This window comes from Equus quagga, chromosome 3 (assembly GCF_021613505.1).
Source record: "Equus quagga isolate Etosha38 chromosome 3, UCLA_HA_Equagga_1.0, whole genome shotgun sequence".
NCBI classification, from domain to species: Eukaryota; Metazoa; Chordata; class Mammalia; order Perissodactyla; family Equidae; genus Equus; species Equus quagga.
Window position 1 is genome coordinate 80,838,682 of NC_060269.1, and position 18,878 is coordinate 80,857,559.

Sequence of the window (18,878 nt, forward strand, 5' to 3'; positions counted from 1 at the left end):
TCATGCTGGAGTTATTACAGAGCGATGTGATAGTCAAAGGGCTTCATGACAATCTTACCCCATCTCCTTATTTCTCTTAGAGTTTACGTAGCCTGAGAAAATTCTTGCTCCCTGCTTTTCACAAGCAGTCACTGGTTATGATTTTGGCTTCTCTCACTGAGCCCGGGGGCCAATGTTTTGGACCTTCTGGACCGATGACCTTATGGCTCCAAAGGGAGCTGGGATCACTTTAGAGTTGAGTCACCTCGGGCCTTGAGCCTGTTGTTTCAGGCCTCATAAGCAAGAAAGTCAGGTTCATGGGATCCAAGAAGATAAGCTGTCTGCTTCTCTCCTCTTGGAAAAATGACTGAGTATTGTAAAAGAAGGCAAAGGGGCAGATTAGCCAGTGCCTATTTTCACAGGCAATCCCGAGAAGAGGTCTAACAGGAACTCCTTTAGGTCAGTGCTTTTCACAGTGTAGTCCTTGCTCCACTGGCATCAGATTCACCTGGGAAACCTGTATGAAGATTCCTGGAATTCTGCCTTGACCTACTGTATCAATATCTCTTGGGTTAGAGGAAAATTTAAAGAAAAAAAAAATCATCCTGTACATTTCTGCTAGGTTGTTTCCAGAAATAAATACACCTAATTGAAAATGAAAAGAACTGGCTTTCCATCTTCCTAGTCAACTGGTGGCCCTAAGTTTTCAGCTCTCTCCTGGTTTTGTGGCCTTTAAGATATAAAGAATGACGCCTACTCCTTCCTCAAATGCTACCTCGCCCCTGCCTCCCAATCCTAGCCCTTCCCCCACCAGCACCCCAGCTCCAGGGGTTTGTAGGGGCAGGAAGGTAGGAAGAACTGTCTCTAGAATAGACCAGTAAGTGGCCAGTGGCCCAAAAGAGCAATGACATTTGTTGGTTTGAGAAATCCCAAGACAACACCTCAGATCCTAGCTTACACTTTCCTTCATCATCTTGACAGTAGCTGGGCCTGGTGAGCCAGCAGGCTATCAGAACACTGCTTTCTTTATCAGATCTCTTAACTCTTTAATCAGGATTGTTAGGGAGAGAGAGAGAGAGAGGGAGAGAGGGAGAGGGAGGGAGGGAGGGAGGATGATACTTATATTGGATAGCATCTTGTTTTTCATCCATATGCAGGAAACTTCTGGTTTCCCTGGGGTAAAGTATGAATTTGTAGCATGGGGCCCTCCTGCAGACTGGGCAGCAAACACCTATTTTATTTGCTTGTTTGTTTTGGAGCAGGGGGAGCAGGGCTGAAGTTGGAACAGGATCGCTGGGATGCAAAGAGGCCTAAAATCTTTGGACCAAAATACTTAACTCTGCTTTTCTTTTCTTAAGGAGTGAAGGAAAGAAAAGTCAGGTACGTGTGTCCCAGCCCTGAGAGACGATGCCAGTGGGCTGTCTTCTAAATTTACGTCTAAACTCTAAGAACTTCAACAGTATCCATATATATACAATAGAGAATATTTTAGAATAAAGGAGGGACTGAGGAAATGTATCTTTGGCTAGAAAAGAGGAGTGGACCTTCCACTGCAAGCCCTGGGGCGGCTAGTCGCGCGGGCTGGAGGGAGCTCGTTTGCACGGCCTCTTGCGCGGAGGATGCGCTTGCTTCCTAGTCCTGGTTCACTGCTTCAGGTGCCTCAGCCCCCAGCCCAACTTTCCCTGGACGACCCCACAGCTCTCCCGCCGCCTCTTCCTCCAGCTTCCCCTCCCCTTGGCATTGCTTGGTTTTAACTTCGCGCAGCTTCTTTTCTTGCCTGGCTGGTTGCTGGGAGGTGCAGTGGGCAGTGGCGGCTCCCGCTGCGAAGCTGGGGGAGGAGAGGGGCCCGGGCCAGGCGCGGGAGGCGGCGAGAGACTCTCGCTTCTGTGAGTTCTGCCGGTGGGGGGCCGAAGAAGGCTGTCGACGAGGAGGACGCTGAGGTTGAGGAGGCCGGGGAGGGGTGATGATGGTGTTAAATGTGGCCGCGCAGCTCCCCGGGGAGCTGCCTGAAAGGAGAGTGCGCTCACCAGCTGACAGCGCGTGCTCCGCTCCAGACGCTCCGCACCGCGGCCAGGAGCCTCTGCCAACCCCTCTATTGTCAACCGTTCTCTAATTAAGAAACACTCACATTACGGCAAACCACCCCCACGCTTCTTGGTTCCTGTCCTTTTCTTTATCTTCCCCCGACTTCTCTCCTCCCCTGCCTCTCCCCTGCGTCCCAGGATTTAACCCATTCTCCGCCTTTTCTAGTTAGGGGCCTAGCAGAAGGACAGGGACCTCAGTGGTTGGAGTCTGAGATTCGGCTCAGCCTAGGCGTGAGGGTGGCTGGTGAGAGTACAGTCAAAAACAAGGAGGAAAATTTACATCTTGACTATACACCCTCCTCCCCAATCTCCAACCTCTTCTCACAAAGCTAACTGCAAGTAATTAAACTACTAGAGGTCTTTACCCCTCACCAGTACTTGCTGGTTTTTCCGGACTGCAGTTGACAAGTCTAGATTGCAATTGACAAGTGGGCCTGACACTCTTCGTTTCCTGTTCTAACTGGGGCTTGGAACTGCTAAGATGAAGTTGAGCATCTCTTTCTCGAATTTTGAAATGAACAGAGGAGAGAAATAATTACAAGATATCCTTTGATAAAACACCCCTTACTTGGTTCAGGTTTAAATCTCTAAAATCAATAGAAAGGCCTAATTAAAGCATTGGTCCTGCATTGGTTAAGAGTAAGGAAATTAACTCCCCCCCCCCCCCCTTATTTTCTAGTCAAGCTAGACCCCCAGTAAGCAATGTCCCAGAGAGAACGTGTTTAAACTTGCCAGTTGCCAAAAATAATCTTCCTTTAGCTTTCTCTGAAATCAAATAAGTTTCCCAAAGTGCGGTGCTCCAAAAGCCTCCACAAATAAAAGTGGTGTTGGGGTGGAAGGCAAAGACGGAATATAAAGCAAGCTGCTTAAAGTATCTAAAACTCTAGAAAGCACCAGCAGTGTCTCAAAAGACTAACCCGATTTATCTATCTTCATTACTTTAAGAAATGCTGCCTCTTTGTTTGTTTGGGTGATATTAAGCATGCTTAACTTGCACACATAGTTGATTCCTTTGCTAGTATCTTGGATACTTGGATCTGACTTTGGAAGGTAGAAGCTAATTGCTAATAATGGAGAGAAAGGAACCAGTCAGCATGGCAGGAGTAGTCTGGCATATGGGGAATGAGCGCTCCGAAATACTCAATATTCAAGTTTCCAAAATATTAATGAGATTATAGCAACCTGCAGCTATATGTTACAGCTTGTTAATGGAGTGTAAGAGAGCGAGCTGCCCGGCATTTGTTATGCAAACTTCATAGCAGAACCTAAAAATGGAAATGTGATTGTACATCTCTTTCAAAGAAATGCCAACATAAAAAGAAAGAAAGAAATAGAATGAAGAAAAGAAAAGAGGTTAAAGTCCTCATTTGAAGTTTGAGTACTTAATTTATCACAGAGTGATTTGGCTTTTTGTGCATGTCTCAATGGGTTAGAAGAATTCATCCTCACTTTTCAATCAGTGTGACATAGAATTTCCAATCAGATATTTTGTTATGGCTATTTTTCTCTGGAGAAGAAATGTAAAGTGGCTTTCTTAAATGAAGTTGGCATTGTCTCCAATTGATATATAATGCCACTAACATTTAAAAGTATAAATATCTGCCTATTATTGTGGTAAGAGCAAAAAAACCCAAACATTTGCATAACTCGAGTTCTTAGGAAAAACTTGTGGACTCATTGACCTAGTGGATGGGTGTAGTAAGAATCAGTTCTGGATATTGACACTTTCTGACTGTGTAATTTGGGGGCAAGTAAGGGGTAGTAGTTTCCTCATTTATAAAAGATGGGAAGGAAGATGTTCCTGATGTCATTTCTGTTTTCAAATTTCTGTGAGTCCGTAAAAAAAAAAAAGAGCAATAACTTCGGAAGAGTTCTTTTCCTCTGGTTGACACAAAATGAGCATAATTGGTTTTGAAAAATGAAACATAGATCGTTTTCTTTGAGGAAAGAAAAATCATAGCTTTATTTTTCTTACTCCTGTCTTTCCCCTTCTCCGATTTATAACAGGTAAAACAATTCTGGGTCCTCTTCTCTCTCTCCCTCTATACTTGGATGCAAACACACCAAGCCAAGTAACTATAAAAAGATGTGTGCGCTCATCCTGCAAGATTGCTGTACTCCGTGCCTGTTGAGTCTGCTTATTGAGAGCGAAATGGAAATGTATTAGAAGCAATCGCTTGATTTATTTAGCAGCCGATGATTACTGATGTTTATCTCGAGCAAGGCAAACTCAGTGGGTGCAAAAGGTTATCTAAGGGACAGGTGCATTGTTTCTGCCCCTGGAAAGTGTTAGGAGCCGCGGGTCACTTCTTCCGGAGAGCTGGTAGAGGCTCTTGGCTTCTCTCTGTAGTAGGCTAAAGCTGAAAGCCATGGATACCCAGGTGGTCGGTTAAAAGCTTGTTCCGGGATTCCCTTCTTAAGACCAGAATTGCGCTCCTTCGCGCGTTAATTTGTCTGCAAACCCACTTTGCGGCGCTCTCGTCTTTTCAAGGTACTGGGGGAGACAGGATGATGGAAGAGCGACCAAACTAATCTCTTGCTTTTTTCCACTTCCTTGTTCCCGCAAATTGTTATCCCAATGAAGATACAAAACATAAAAGATTTGGCTTAAAATCAACCTCTCAAATTCATTGACCTTTATCCAGTGGAACGTCGCCCAATCTTTAGTTTAATAAATAGTTCTGCTCTCACGTCTGCCAAATATATTTTAGAAATTCCGCTTTATACCCTCTCCATACACACACATGTTAGCTTTATCAAAATCTATGATTCTGAGACCCAGAAGAGGCTTTTCTGCGGTGAGGACCGTGAGGTGAGAGTGAGGGCACCGTTTAGTTTCTGTAACTGACTAAAAAACCGTAGTTAAATGTTTTCTACATAGGAACTAATTCAGAAGGACAAAATAAAAGCAAATGTTATCTCATCTATTGGAAGAAGCAGATCTGTTTGGAAAGAAAAAATGAACGGAGGTCAACAATTTCCTAGGACAACTGCAGGCTTCTAATTTTTGAATCTGTGAACACCAATCCTCCTTTTCCCTCAAAATCTTTTCCATTGTTCTCTTAGTCTCTCTGTGCCCTGGCTACTCCCCCCACAAAGAGGAGAGAAAGAAAGAGATAAGAAGGAAGGGGAGAGAGCTAGCGAGCGAGTCTGTGCTGTGTATTTGACATACGGGAAAGCTTTCAGCTTGGCTAAAGATTTTATGAAGTGGAAACAGCGAGTTCACTACTCCTGGCCAGATCCTAGGAGACCTGAGACTCGTGTCTCCCCTCGCAGAGATTGTTGGGGCTGGGATTAGGGAAGATTGGAAAAAATCCTGGCTATCCAAGAGGCAAAACTGTGCAGCAAATTTGGGAGAAGTTTTATCTCACAACTTAATTATTGACTTGGGCGCTTAGAAATGAAGGGTTTCTGGTCTACTTGAAGATGCAAGGCTTGTAACAGAATTTTTCTTCGAGACTCTTACGTCGCGTAAATTTGCGTTTAATGGAAGATTTCCAGGCCGTTTTTAAACTGTTTTCAATGCTTACATTAGAATGGAAGACGTAAGTGACAAGTAAAAGTTATTTTCACGTTTATTTTATCATTTGCAAAAGGAAATACATAAAACAATGGCAGTTGGCTTTGCTAAATTAAAATAAAATGATCTCGAGTAGAAAACGTAAAAAAAATGAATCAAGATAAGTAGAAATGGTAGCAAACACTCAATAATAAATACGTTTTCTAAGATTAACAAAGCAAAATAAAATTAACCAAATGCTTTTGACACTACTGGATGTGTTTTTTAATTTTAATTTTTTAAACAAACATCTGCAAAGAGCTTAAGTATAATAAGTGGCCATGTTACAAAAAAAAAAAAAAAACTGGTCTGCAATTGGCAGTTGAGTTTGTCCCGGAGCCACAGCAGTAGCGGCTGATAAAGTGCGTGCGCCAAGATTCCTAAAAGACGCCAATGTTCTCGCGATCCGATATACATACTGGGTATGTTTATACAATACATAAACCTCAAAGTTCCCTGTTTTCTAACAATTCCATAGTCAAAAGTTATTCACTTTGGAAGCATTAACTTTGCGCCTCATAATGCATTTTGGGAAACAACTTCGGAATGCTAACTCTCCCACACGTGAGTGCGCGCAACACACAGGGATGGACGCCCAGGGCATAAAATAAATTAAACACAAACCAGCGACAGAGAAGAAGATGCGACGTTTTAGCAGCGTATTGGCAGCAGGGAACTAGAATAATGATGTCCTATATGGGTACATATAATTATACTTTATCTATCTACAGGGGGAGCAGAAGGTGGGAGGAAAGAACACAACTTTAACAACAACTTTTCATCAAACAGTATGGACCATAGGAAGTTTGGAATAGAGGCGGCTCTTGCAAAGCATCAAACGTAGCTGCCATCTGAAGCCAAGCCGTTGCTAAACAACGACCATCTCAGAGCAAAAATTAAAAGGGTGCGGGGATCTTTAACCGCGGGGCTTCCCGCGCACTGGGAAAGGGCGATTTTGTTTCTGTCTCAGTTTTCAGGGTTTCTGTCACCTTCCTAACTTGCCTCATCCGAGTCACTGTAATGGGAATGGGGGGAAAACTCTCCGTCGCTTCTGTGCGACCGGGGCGAAGTTTTGCTACTTTCCTCCTGCCCTGGCTGCAGGATGCCCCCGGGCAAAGAAGGCGACAGGTTCTTTTGCGCCATCATCGCCGTCAGGGCGCTGTCCTCGAAAGTCGAGAAGTGCAGAGCGTCCAGCTGCACCGAGTACCCTCCCGCGGACGCCGGGGTCGAAAAGCGAGTCCGGCAACTTCCGGGCGGGGATGGCCGGGAGCCCCCTCCAGAGGCCGGCTGAGGCCCCGCTGCAGTCGCGGTGCCCGCGCCGCCTTCGTAGGGGGCGGCGGCGCGAAGGTGGTGGTGGTCACTCTTGCAAGATGCTGGTGGCGGCGGCGGCTGCTCTCCACCGCTGGGCGTTTGTAGCAGCTCAGACAAGGCGTTGATGTATATCTGGGCCATCTGCAAGGTCTCGTACTTGGACAGCTTCTTGTCGTTGTTGAAGGACGGGATAACGTTGCGCAGCTGGTCGAAGGCGTGGTTCAGCCCGTGCATCCTGCGTCGCTCCCTGGCGTTGGCCGCCAGCCGCCTTTGCTTCTGCACCCCGTTCACCTGTTTGCTGGAAGGGGCGCGCTGGCGGCTGCAGCCCAGCTCATCTACCACCACCCCGCCTTTCAGCTTGCACAGCTGTTCCCGCACTTTCACGGGCCCGGGGCTCTTGCTGCTGCTGCTGCCACCGCCGCCGCCGCCGCCGCCACAGCTCCTCCTCACCAGCTCCCCGCGGCCGTCCGCCTCCTCCCGGGGCGCCGCGGCCTCGGAGGCACCCAGCTCGGGGGAATGCAGCAAGTACTGGGCGGCGCGTGCTGTGCAGATGCCCTGCAAAGTGGGAGCCAGCCAGGCGCGTGGGTCGGTGCTGTCCAGGAGGGACAGCTCGGCCGGGTAGACGGGATGCTCTCTCATCTGCAGAGTCGCAGGTGGCTGTGGCGGCGGAGGCTGAGGGAGGTGGTGCGGCTGGGGATGGTGATGGTGGTCCCCCAACTCCTTCACTTCAGCCCACTCTTCTGCATGCAGCAGGCGGGACATTGCACTGCAGAAGCTCGGAGGCGCAGAGTCGGAGGAGGCACTGGCAAACCAGTTCAACGACAAAAAAACCCTTCCCGGGTCTCTACTGCAATGTCTTATTTTTTTCCTCCTCGACCCTCCCCCACCCACTCGGAGATCACACACTAGGTCGCGTGCAACGAAGCTTCTCCGGTTGCTGAAGGCGCTGCGCCCCTTTAAAAAGCGGCACGCGCCAGTGTGTCTCCCCCCGCTCCTCTCCCAGCCCCCTCCTCGCGCCGGTCGCGTGTCTGCTCAGCCAATGGAGGGCGCGGGCAGGCGCGTGCGAGCAGCCAATCAAAGAGTTTTTACGCCCGGAGAAAAGTTCCTACGCACCGAGAGCTCAGGCGCACGCTCAGGTCTTTTTTTTCTTCGAACCTCTTTTAAGTTCGTCAAATTCATATGTTAATTGCGGATTGTAACTTGACCCCAGTGTCGTGTCACCGCGCCAGCGGCCGGGCTGCGGGAGCGGATGCGGAGCGGGCACTTGGCTGGAGCCCGAGCCGCCTGCGTTGGACGGGCTCGGCCGAGGGGAGCGAGCGGGCGGGCGGCTCCCGGCGAGGCTGGACGCGCCCGGCGCGGGAGGCGGTCACGGCGGGAGCAGCCGCCGGCCCATCGCTGCCTCCAAGCTGGGATCGTAACTCCCACCGTTTGCGCCCATTTAAAATCTTTCACGTATAATACAACATATGTATACATGGATGATATATGTATACGCGCATGTAATATATGTATGTATACATAAACCTCTCCTTATATGTGTTCACAGATAAATGCGAAATGACGTCCACCATTTAGAATCAATGTTAGAATTTTTAAAAAGTTCCCATAACTGTCTCAGAATACGTTTCTTAATTTTACCACGTCTTTTCATCTCTTGCTCCAGATTGACTTTGTTTTATATCTTTCTCTGACGAGAAAATAAAGCCGTGGTACAGTTATAGAATGGACCAAATTCCACATGCCCCAACCCTCTCTGTCCCCTGTCCCCAGCACCCTGGGGCCAACCAGGGTTGGAACCTGCAGAAAACTCTCCGCAGAGTCGTTTTCAGGCAGGGCTATTTTGCAATGTTGACCTCCCCAGTAGCACGCCTTACGAGCTGCGCAGCCAGGGGAGGGTGCCCCAAAGAAACGGGAACGCCGCCGGCGTTCCCTGCAGTTCCGAACACTGTCAAGGTACAGAAGCCCGAGTTACCCGCCCTTCGGTCTCAGGAGCCCGGCTTCCAGGCGGCGCGTGGCTTCTGCGGCCAACACCCAGAAAGCGCCACCCAACCCCCTCCCCCTCCGTTGAGTTACGGTGTGCTCTCTCCCTGCGTTCCGCCCCACAGAGCGCTAAGATCCGGGAGGTCCTGGGCGAGCCTGGGACCCTGTCTCCCAGGTGAGCCCTCCACTGCTGGCCTATTAGCGCGGCCTCTTTTATTCACAGCAAAGAGCCAATCAGAAGCTTCCTGGCCCCTGGGACGCCGTGGCTTGTGCCTAGCGCGCCCCACCTAGGGGCGCTCTACTGCTCCGTCCCCTGGGCCCAGGAGTGGGACGCAACCAGCTACTGCTAGAGCTGCTTTCAACTTTAGCAGTGGCTGTCATCTCGAAGGAGTTGCGTCCTCTCGGAAAGGTGGTGCAAAGAAAAACCACTAGAGAGAGCTCCCTGGAACCTGGTTCCGCAGTGCCCAGAAACACTGAAAGTGGTTCTCTCTAGTATTCTCAGGGGCTTGCTCTAACTTGCTGTTTAGAACTCCTTGGACAGAAGAATCTCTGGGACTGGACTGAAATAGTTGTGTGTGTGTGTGTATGTATGTATATATATATATTCTATACTGTATTTTGTTTCTCCCTTCTATAACTATCTTCATGAAGGTATGGAACGGTAGAATAGAGTACTAAAATGATGCTTAATACCTCATTCTTCACTTGTTTTTCCTTCAGCCTTGTCTCTTCGCTGGTGTGTAGGGACAGTCCTGGGCCTTCTGACCTTAAGAGCCAGAAAGGTCAGAGCTGGATTCTTGTGTGAATGTTTAAGTTCTGCTGAAATAAATATACTGAATAAGATACGCAGAAACCAAGGCAAAGCAGAAAAACCCAAACTTAATCTGAAAACCCTTGATGAGAATAAAGAAAAAGTGAAAAGGAAAAATCATCTAGTATCCTTTTTGGGAGAAAATTCTCCAATTTTTTGGTGATTGGACTGAGTACTATTGGAATCAACTAATGATGCTATTTCTATAAATAGTGCTACTGTATAAAATTTGCTACTTCAAAAAATAATTGCTAATAGCTGTGGATGCCAAAATGCAGCTTTCAGGAAAAGGATTAACCGTTTTCTGTGTATGCGTGGCAGTGTAAGCAGCTAAAGCCTGGGACTCTTGGTCGTTTGTACTGCGTTTTACTCCTCTGCATTGACTTTTCCCAACTGTGACAGCTGGAAGTTACTCCTGGAATTCTTCCACATGATGTCACCACCAAATATGTAGGATGCCCAAATTATCCTTGGGCTTGCATTGAGCAAACTTTTTGTCTGTACTTTAAATTTGACTGCATAACAGCCAAATATTCATTTTCCCCTAAGCTTAAACAGTTTTATTGGCTATAGCCAAATGTTTGCTGAATACTTAGAATATTGATCCTAGTTTGCTAGCTTTGTAGATAATCATTAGTATTACTTTTTTGAAACAAGTCTCAATTTTTAGGTGAGTAAATTAGAGTGTCCCAATAATGTGTGGGACAGTAAGATATTTTTTCTAGTTTGTGTTGAAATACGTTTCTTTTGCTCTTAGAATAAAACAGGAAGCTATTTATCTTCACCCTCCCTTCTCCTTCCTTCTGCTTCTCTTCCCTTAGGTGGGCTGAGGAAGGCAGGCATCTGAGCTGGGGCTGTGAACACAGTGCCCAGTGCTTGGGGTTGGAGCCTGAGGGAGGCGAGCAGGGTGACCTAGCGGAATGTGGGATGTCAAACACCAAGTACCGTGAGTGTCTCCGGGGCTGGATGGTGGCAGTGGCAGTATGGCAGTTTAAAAGAGGAGGTCCTCTGTGTGGGGGCAGCTGAGTTAGTTTCTCACTGTCAGAAAGGGAGTTAGAAATGTGGAAATGGAGAAAGCTGGAGTGTTGGATTTGGATTGAAGATCTTGATATGAATTTATGGTTTTGAATATGTGTAAATAAAGGATATAGAAATAGAGGTATAAGTGTGGTGTGTGTATGTACCTACGTATATTCCCTGACTCTTTGCATTCTCGGGGCCTGGGATCAGCAATGAGCATATCTAGCTTCCAGGTTTTAGTTTCTAAATAAAATTGTCCACGAAGAAGAACCAATGCAACCAATGGAAAAATGAGCTGATTCCAGGGATGGGACAGAAAAAACACAAGATAAACCTAAAACATCTTGTGTCAGATATAAGGAAGTGCTCAAAGAATGATGGGGACATGTCAACAGACCACAGAAGCCTGCTTGAAGTGGCTTCCACTACAAAATATGGGACAATTTGAGCATCAAATTATGTAATGATAGCAGCAACACATTACGCACCATTGAGAAATAAAGGAATTTGTCAATCCTTACTAATATAGCTGAATAAATGAATGCATTGAAGGTTTGAAAAATACTTAGTTACAAAATATGTGTTGCTTACAAGTGGAGGAAGATTGACTCTACTACCATGGAGAAGTATGGCAGACACCAGCTTAATCAAGTGATCAAAGTTAACTTCGGCCAGCCTGTGGTGTGGTGGTGAAGTTCTTCAAGCTTGCACATTCCGCTTCATCGGCCTAGGTTCACCCATTTGGATCCTGAGTGCAGACCTACGCCCCACTTATCAAGCCATGCTGTGGCAGGCGTCCCACATATAAAATATGGGCACCGTTGTTAGCTAAGGGCCAATCTTCCTCAGCAAAAAAAGAGGAGGATTGGCAGCGGATGTTAGCTCAGGGCTAATCTTCCTCAGAAAAAAAAAAGTTAACATCACCAGCATTGGAGCAAATCAGATTTATGTGTCATTTGTTAAGATGCAGAAAACGCAACTTCACTTCTATGATATTCCTGTCAAATATCATAGGATATCCTGAATCCAATCAAGAGAAAACATCAAACTAACCCAAACTGAGGGACATTCTAGAAAATACCCAGCCCGTACTCTTTGAAAGTGTCATGATCATGAAAGGCAAACTGTCTCAGGAACTATTCCAGGCTAGAGGAGCACAAAGAGACTTGATAACAAATCTGATGCCTGAGTCTAAACTGTGTCCTTTTCTAATGAAGAGCGCCACTGGGACAACTGAGAAAACTTGAACGGTGTCTGGGAAAGAGATGGTAGCAATGTTAATTTCCTATTTTGATGGTTTTATTGTGGTTCGATAGAAGAATGTTCTCCTTTATAGGGAATATTCACTGAAGTGTTTGGGGATGTTGGGCTACTCTCAGATGGTTTAGCAGAAGTTCTTTGTACTGTGCTTGCAACTTTTCTGTAAGCTGAGATTATCTTGAGTCAAAAGGAAACTAACCAAGTAGACATATTTAGTTTGTTCTTTACGTGTCTAGAGTCACTAATTCATGTCAATCCAAGCATTATACCCAGTGCGTTGAGGCCTGTAGTTGCTACTGAAACCTCAAGTTGTATTTTGCTCTGCCCAGCCACAGTAGAGTATGTATCCAGTGCATTTATGAACTCTCAGATTTAATGACTATTCCATTCACAAGAACTCAAAAAATCTTTCTCAAGAGGTGCCAAAAAATTGAAAGTTAACTTGAAATGCATTCTTTTACAGGTTATTTTAAATAAAAATTTCCATGTCATGATGAGTTCTCCTAAGCAGTGTTCTGATCAGGTCACAAACATTAAAAAACAGAGTCAACCAGACAAATACCCCCCCGCCTAAAGTATTGTTTTCACCATTGGTTGTCGCCTCAACTTAACAATTGGCAATTATGGGAAAGAATTGAGCATTTCTTCTATCACTCCTGTATGAACTGTGTTTCAGAGTAATCAGATAGTCTGACCTTAATTCATTAGGAAAATTTCTTTTCAGAATAATTCCTTCTAATAAAGGTAGAAGAAATAAGAGATTTAGAAAAATCAATATTTTGTAACCTCTAATGAAAAATTTTATTTACGCAATCACTAACCGTGGTTGAAACAATTAGATCAAAGTTTGTTGGGGGAATTTTACAATGGAGGGATCAGTCTGTCACCACTTGAACCCATTCTTCAACCTTAGTATCATTTAGAATAGAAGATGCTGATGTTATGTGCCTCCTGATTTTTCATGCATTATGAAGTTTACAGACCCCTATGAAGTATTCTTTAAAAAAAGAAAAAATGAATCTGAATTTAATTAAGCCTTAGAGATAACTTCCTGTTTCCAGGAAATATGGGGGATACAATACTTAGTTAAGTGATACTCCATGAACACAACAAGACAAACTTAAATCATGTAGCATTCTATAAAACAAATGATCAGTTTCCACAAGTCTGTGACATGAAGAAAGAGGCAGGAAGGCGAGGAAGGATAGCTCTTGATCAAGACAGTCTTAAGATATAGCATCAAAAGCAATGTGTGGATAGGGTTTGTATTCAACAATAAAAAAACTTTTTTTTTTTTTAAAAAGACGCTGATGAAATGTGAATATGAACTCGGTATTACGTGATACCAGTGAGTTATGGTTAACTTGTTCTAGGTCTGATAAAGGCAATGTGGTTATCTAAGAATGCCTTTTGAGACACTTGTAGAAGCATATAGCAGTGAAATAACGTGAGATCTATGATTTGCTTTTAAGTACTTCATCAGCAATGTCAATAATGGGAAAAAGGAATAATGAGGCGAATGTAGAAAAAGCTTGATTATGGCTGGATATGGGTGATGTGAAGATTCCTTAGACTATTAGTTCTACTTGCACATGAAAATTTTCACAATAAACTTGTGAAAACCCCAGTGGCTTTTCGTTGTCTACCACGTATCAACCACATAGCGTAGTTCAGCATTTCAATACCGATTACCTTGTCCTAATGTACCTCTCCAAACTGAGATTTCATTATTCTTTCAACACAATGTTTCTCAAATGGTGTTACAAGGATCATCTAACTGCCTGACAATCACTTGATATATTTATTTAAAAGGTAGATTCCTGGACTACTACAAAATCTATCAAATTAACTTTGTGAATGGGGCCCAGGACTTGTGTTTTAAATAAACACCCAAAGGGATTCTTGGGGATAACCAATTTTGAGAAACATCATTCAGAAGTTTCCTTATGTTCTATTCAGCTACTTTGTAGTTCTCAGGACACATATTATAATTTCTGTCAATACAAATCCCCTAATCCAGACACCTATTATCCATTCCTTCCTACTAAAATGTAACCTAAGTCTCAAGGTCTAGATCAAATGCTCCCTCCTCTAGGAACCCTTCCCTTGGTCATCTCTGGGAAGGATAAAGGATAAATGAAACTACCATTTATCCTTTAGCAAGGAGGTGAAAGCAAGGGGTCTTTGGGCCTACTGCTATCCTAATAGCATGTGAGAGAAGTGCAAAGATGCATTCACGATAGTTCCTAAATTTACCAAAGTTCATTGACCACCAGAAACTATAAACTCCTTCACAATTTTATAATATCTGTATTAGTTATCTATTGATGCACAATAAATCTCCCCATTGTTAGTGGCTGAAACAATGAACATTTATTATATCACAGTTTCTGTGAGTAGGAGATTCTGGCTCTGTTTAGTTGGGTGGTTCTGGCTGGAGGTCTCTCGTGAGGTTTTAGTCAAGACCTCAGCTCAGGCTGACATTACCGGAAGGCTTGACTGGGACCCAAGGATCCGCTTCCAAGATGGTTCATTCATGTGGCTGGAAAGTTAGCACTGGCTGTTGGCAGGAGGCCTCAGTTTCTTGCCATGGATAACTCTCCATAGTGCTCTTTGGGTGTCCTAGGACATATGGGCAGCTAGCTTACCCCAGAGCAAATCTGTAAAGGAAGACAGATGCAAACTGCACTATCTTTTAGACCTACACTTGGAAAGCACACTCTGTCATTTCTGCCATATTCTAGTTATTAGAGGTGAGTTACTAAGTCAAGACTACACTCAATGAGAGAGCAATTAAGCCCTGAAGGCAGGGGAAGTTTATCAAAGAATTTGGGGACACATGTTAAAGCTACAACAATATCCTTTGCTTCATGTTAATTTCTCTGTTATCTTTTGAAAAATTTCATTCCTTTTTATTTAAAGAGGGGCAGGGTGTAGTAAAGTAAGATAAATGTAGCAGAATGTTCTAGAAGTTATTTGTGAAGGTTAGAGTAGCTGAACCAATTTTTTAGTGAATCACCAGTGAAGAGAAAATTCAGACTATGTTTCTGCAGCAATTTCAAATGGCATGTGTTCCAAAATTTTATTTGTAAGTCAACCAGTTAGACTCTCTGGAGAAACCATATTATGATAGTTAATTTGCATTCTATTTCCTTTCCTCCCATACTTGTGATATCTCTTTTTATTTCAAGTTTAAATTTGTGAATTTGTTTTTAATTTATATAAGTATGTCCTGAGCATTTCTCTAATGATCATTAGTGATGGTTAGGGACAGTGGTATGCTGGTAAATGTATAACTGTTAGCTCTCTGGAAAAAAAAATGCATGCATGCATACTATATAAGTTTATTATAAATTTTGTTTATATAAAGAATGTGTGACATACAATTTATAAATAATAATAAAACATTAAATACTCTTTATTGTAAATTCCCTGTAGCCAATTGATTCTCACAGCATGTCTTCATTGATTTTGCCATTCTTATATCCACAACTAACCAATGATTGCAATCGGTGGACAAATATACTTCCTCCATGAATGTTGATTGGTATTTTTCATTTACTGTTAATGAATAAGATGAAAGTGAAACGACGATGAGGATGCGTGTCAGAATTCACTTGAGAGTTAATGATGTGAGCAACTTCTTTGCTGAGTAGGATGATAATTTTCAAATGCTAGAAGAATATGTGCTCATTTTTTTTTGTGCTATTTACAGTGTAATGGCTACAGACATTGACAAACTTTTAACTTTAATCTGAATTATTAACATTTTCTCTATCACTATCTTAAGTCTAGACAATCAACAAAGCAATAAATTAAGCCTTGATTTTGGCATTTGCCAATTTCTGTTGGTTAAATACCCCTGTTGTTAAATCAAATGGACATTTTTTCTAGGCCATATCTTAATTGCTCTTCTCTTCAACTTTCAACATAATTGAACCCATTCTTTTAAAACTTTCTGTTCTCTTGACTCAGGGACACCTTATTCTTCTTTATTTCTCCCTACTTTTCGGGTTGTTCCTTCTTCATTTCTCTTAAGCAGACTTTTACCTTTAATTGGCTTGGTACCATGCTCTTATTTCCTCTTACTCTACCTCTACCATCTATATGCCAATCAATACCAAATTCTTATCTATATCCTAGTCCTTTTTCAATGGTGTTCATTACTCTTAAAATCAGCACAAACATCAACAACCGACACTAACCTGGGGGATCAGGTAATGTTTCACTGAGGAAGTAAGACCTGAAAGTTGAATAGGAGTAGCTAGGGAAAGAGAGAATGGACCAACAGCTATTATAGCCACAGCAGGAGCAGCATCAAGAACAGAAACAGCAACAAAGCATCCTTGGACATGGACTGAAAGTTCTGCTTCACTGGTCCCACCCTATCTCTTCTGTCTCACCTCCCTCACTCTCCCACTCACTTATGGTGCTCTAGCCACGTTGGCCTTTTCTTAGCTCGGATGTACCAAACATCTTCCCATTTCAGGGCTTTCACACACATTGTCTGCCTTCTATACTCTTCTTTTCTTCCCTGCCCCTCTTTGTCTAGCTACCTCCTACTTGACTTTCAGGTCTTACTTTCTCTGGGAAGCATTCCCTGATCCCCCAGAATAGGGTCGGCTCCCTGTTTTTCACTTTTATGGTGCCTTACATTTGTTTCCTTTAGTATGGATAATCATTATGAAATAATTATTTGTGCAATTGTTTATTTAGTGTTTATCTCTCTGCTGTCTCCCTCCATCCCTCCAGTGAGGCTATTCTGTTCAAGGGCCTATGGTGCAAGCACTGGGGGAGCTGAGGAAAGAAGCTGGCTGACTTCCAGTGTATGGGTCATCTTTACCTCCTGGTTGTTCAGTGCCTTCTCTGTGGTAGATGGTCTCTGGGGACATTGGTATGGGACATAAAGATCTGCATACTCTGTATTCACTCCTACAGGTCCATCTCCACGATTCTTCCTCACATCTCCTTGTCTTCACTCTTCCAATCTTGCTGCCTACAGGTCCCTGACTAACCAGCCAGTGCCTAGGAATCTATGTCTATTCTTACCTTAGGCCATTTCTTTCTTCATGCAAAGCTGATGGTAAAGTGAACCACACAGGACTTCCCCTCAACACTACCTTTCAGGGCTCCTCTGAGAGAGGCTGTGGTGCAACAGCAACCTATTTTCAGCTTGAAAACATCTCAAGTCACTTCATCCATGAACCAGGCCTCAGTTTTCCCTTCTCTGTTAGCTGTTTGTTTTCTGTTAGCTTACTAAGGCTGAGGTATTGATGTAACTAAGTAACGTAAAGGTCTGGGACATCTTTTCATATGACTTACTTATGGTCTCTGGACCTGCTTAGGTCTAATCCAGAATGTATCATTTCTGCAATATGATGGATTGCTACTGTGCCCCTCCTCCAAGCGTATGACTTGATGTGATATCCATATTAAGGTGAGTAGCTCCAGTTGCATAGTCACTTACTATCCCTTGGTTAAGAATCCAGTCTCCACTAAGGTCCAGTAGTATGCCAGGATCTGCTTTTGGAGTGGTGAGCGGTTCTCTGCTGCAGATGGCGTAGCCTTGCTCCAAGCTCTTAGGGGTCTGTGCTGTGACTCTTCTGTTGGGGCTTGCAAAAGCTCTAAATGGCAACCTTATGTTCCACAAATACCTCTAGCACTGTGAGACCTGCTGAATCATCTGATCTAAGGGGCAGGCATGCTTGTTCCACAGCTTAAATATGCTGCAAAATCCCACTCAAAACTGGTTGCCATTTAAGTCAACTGATAAATAAGTCAGAACTGTATTCCTAAGTGTGGCATGTGCTTTCTCGAAAATCCAAAGAGGTATGCCAGGCATTATGCTTTTCTGAGTGGCAAAAGGTTCAAGGAGTAATAACTTAGTCATTTCTTTGGGGATGTCTTAGCATATGACAAACTTCTGGAATCCTAAAAACATCACCAGTTTGACAGGATCCTGGAACTTTGTACGGTTAATTTCCCACCCCCTGGCCCACATATGCCTCACAAGGGCATTCCTTATAAAGCCGCTTTCTGCCTCCCAGGTCCAATTAAAATGATGTCATTAGTAGAATGCACCACTATGATGTTCCGCAGAAGGTCCAGATGATCAAGATCCCTTTAGCATAAGAATATTAACAGGACCCTGAGTCAAGATCGGGAATGTACTGTTCATTCCAAATGAGTGTGAACTGTTTCTAATCATCTTTCCTGGCAAATTCACCATATCAGTAGCTGCGTAATAAGGACATCAGTAGCCCAGCAGCTGAGAGTGGGGCTACCACTTGGCTCGGTTAACAGTAGTCTACTGTCATTTGCCATGAGCCATCTGGTTTACTCCTCAATATAGTAATTACATCCACCTTGCCTTGCCAGTTAAGTGACACCACCTGGCCCCTACTATTCCAGAATCCTCTCATTCCCTTGACACTGATAAGCTCATTCTGTGGCAGCTTTCCTGACCATACACCTGGCTTAAAAAGGACAGATTGACTGAAATTTCTCAACAAGTCCAGTGTCCCCACATTAGCACTTTCCTTTTTGATTTAGTGAAGAGAGATCCTTCTTGACTGTCCTGGGAAACCTGGTCAGCTCATGAATTCTCTGGTTTTAAACATTAAATCCGTTGAAGCATATCCTCCTGTCTAAGTCTTTTCCCCCTTTCCTAAAACTTTAATAAAGCTGGTCTGGCATTTCCACCTCATTTACTGTAGGTCAATGTTTCTCTGAAGTTTAAAAAAATCCATTACAGCATAATATTTGGACTTCTAGGACATTATATTCTGAGTTATGGGAGTTCCCCTAAGTATTACTGTACTTTTGGTGAATAATTCCTTTGCTTCCACAATAAGAATAGTACTACCCCAGATGG

At 43.9% G+C, this 18,878-nt stretch overlaps 1 protein-coding gene across 1 annotated transcript; it reads right to left on the reverse strand.

The window, feature by feature from the left end:
• Positions 1-6,615: 6,615 nt before the first annotated feature.
• ATOH1 (atonal bHLH transcription factor 1) lies at positions 6,616-7,695 on the reverse strand. The gene has a single exon (XM_046655981.1). The coding sequence runs from the start codon at positions 7,693-7,695 to the stop codon at positions 6,616-6,618; it is 1,080 nt and encodes a 359-aa protein (XP_046511937.1).
• Positions 7,696-18,878: the final 11,183 nt, after the last annotated feature.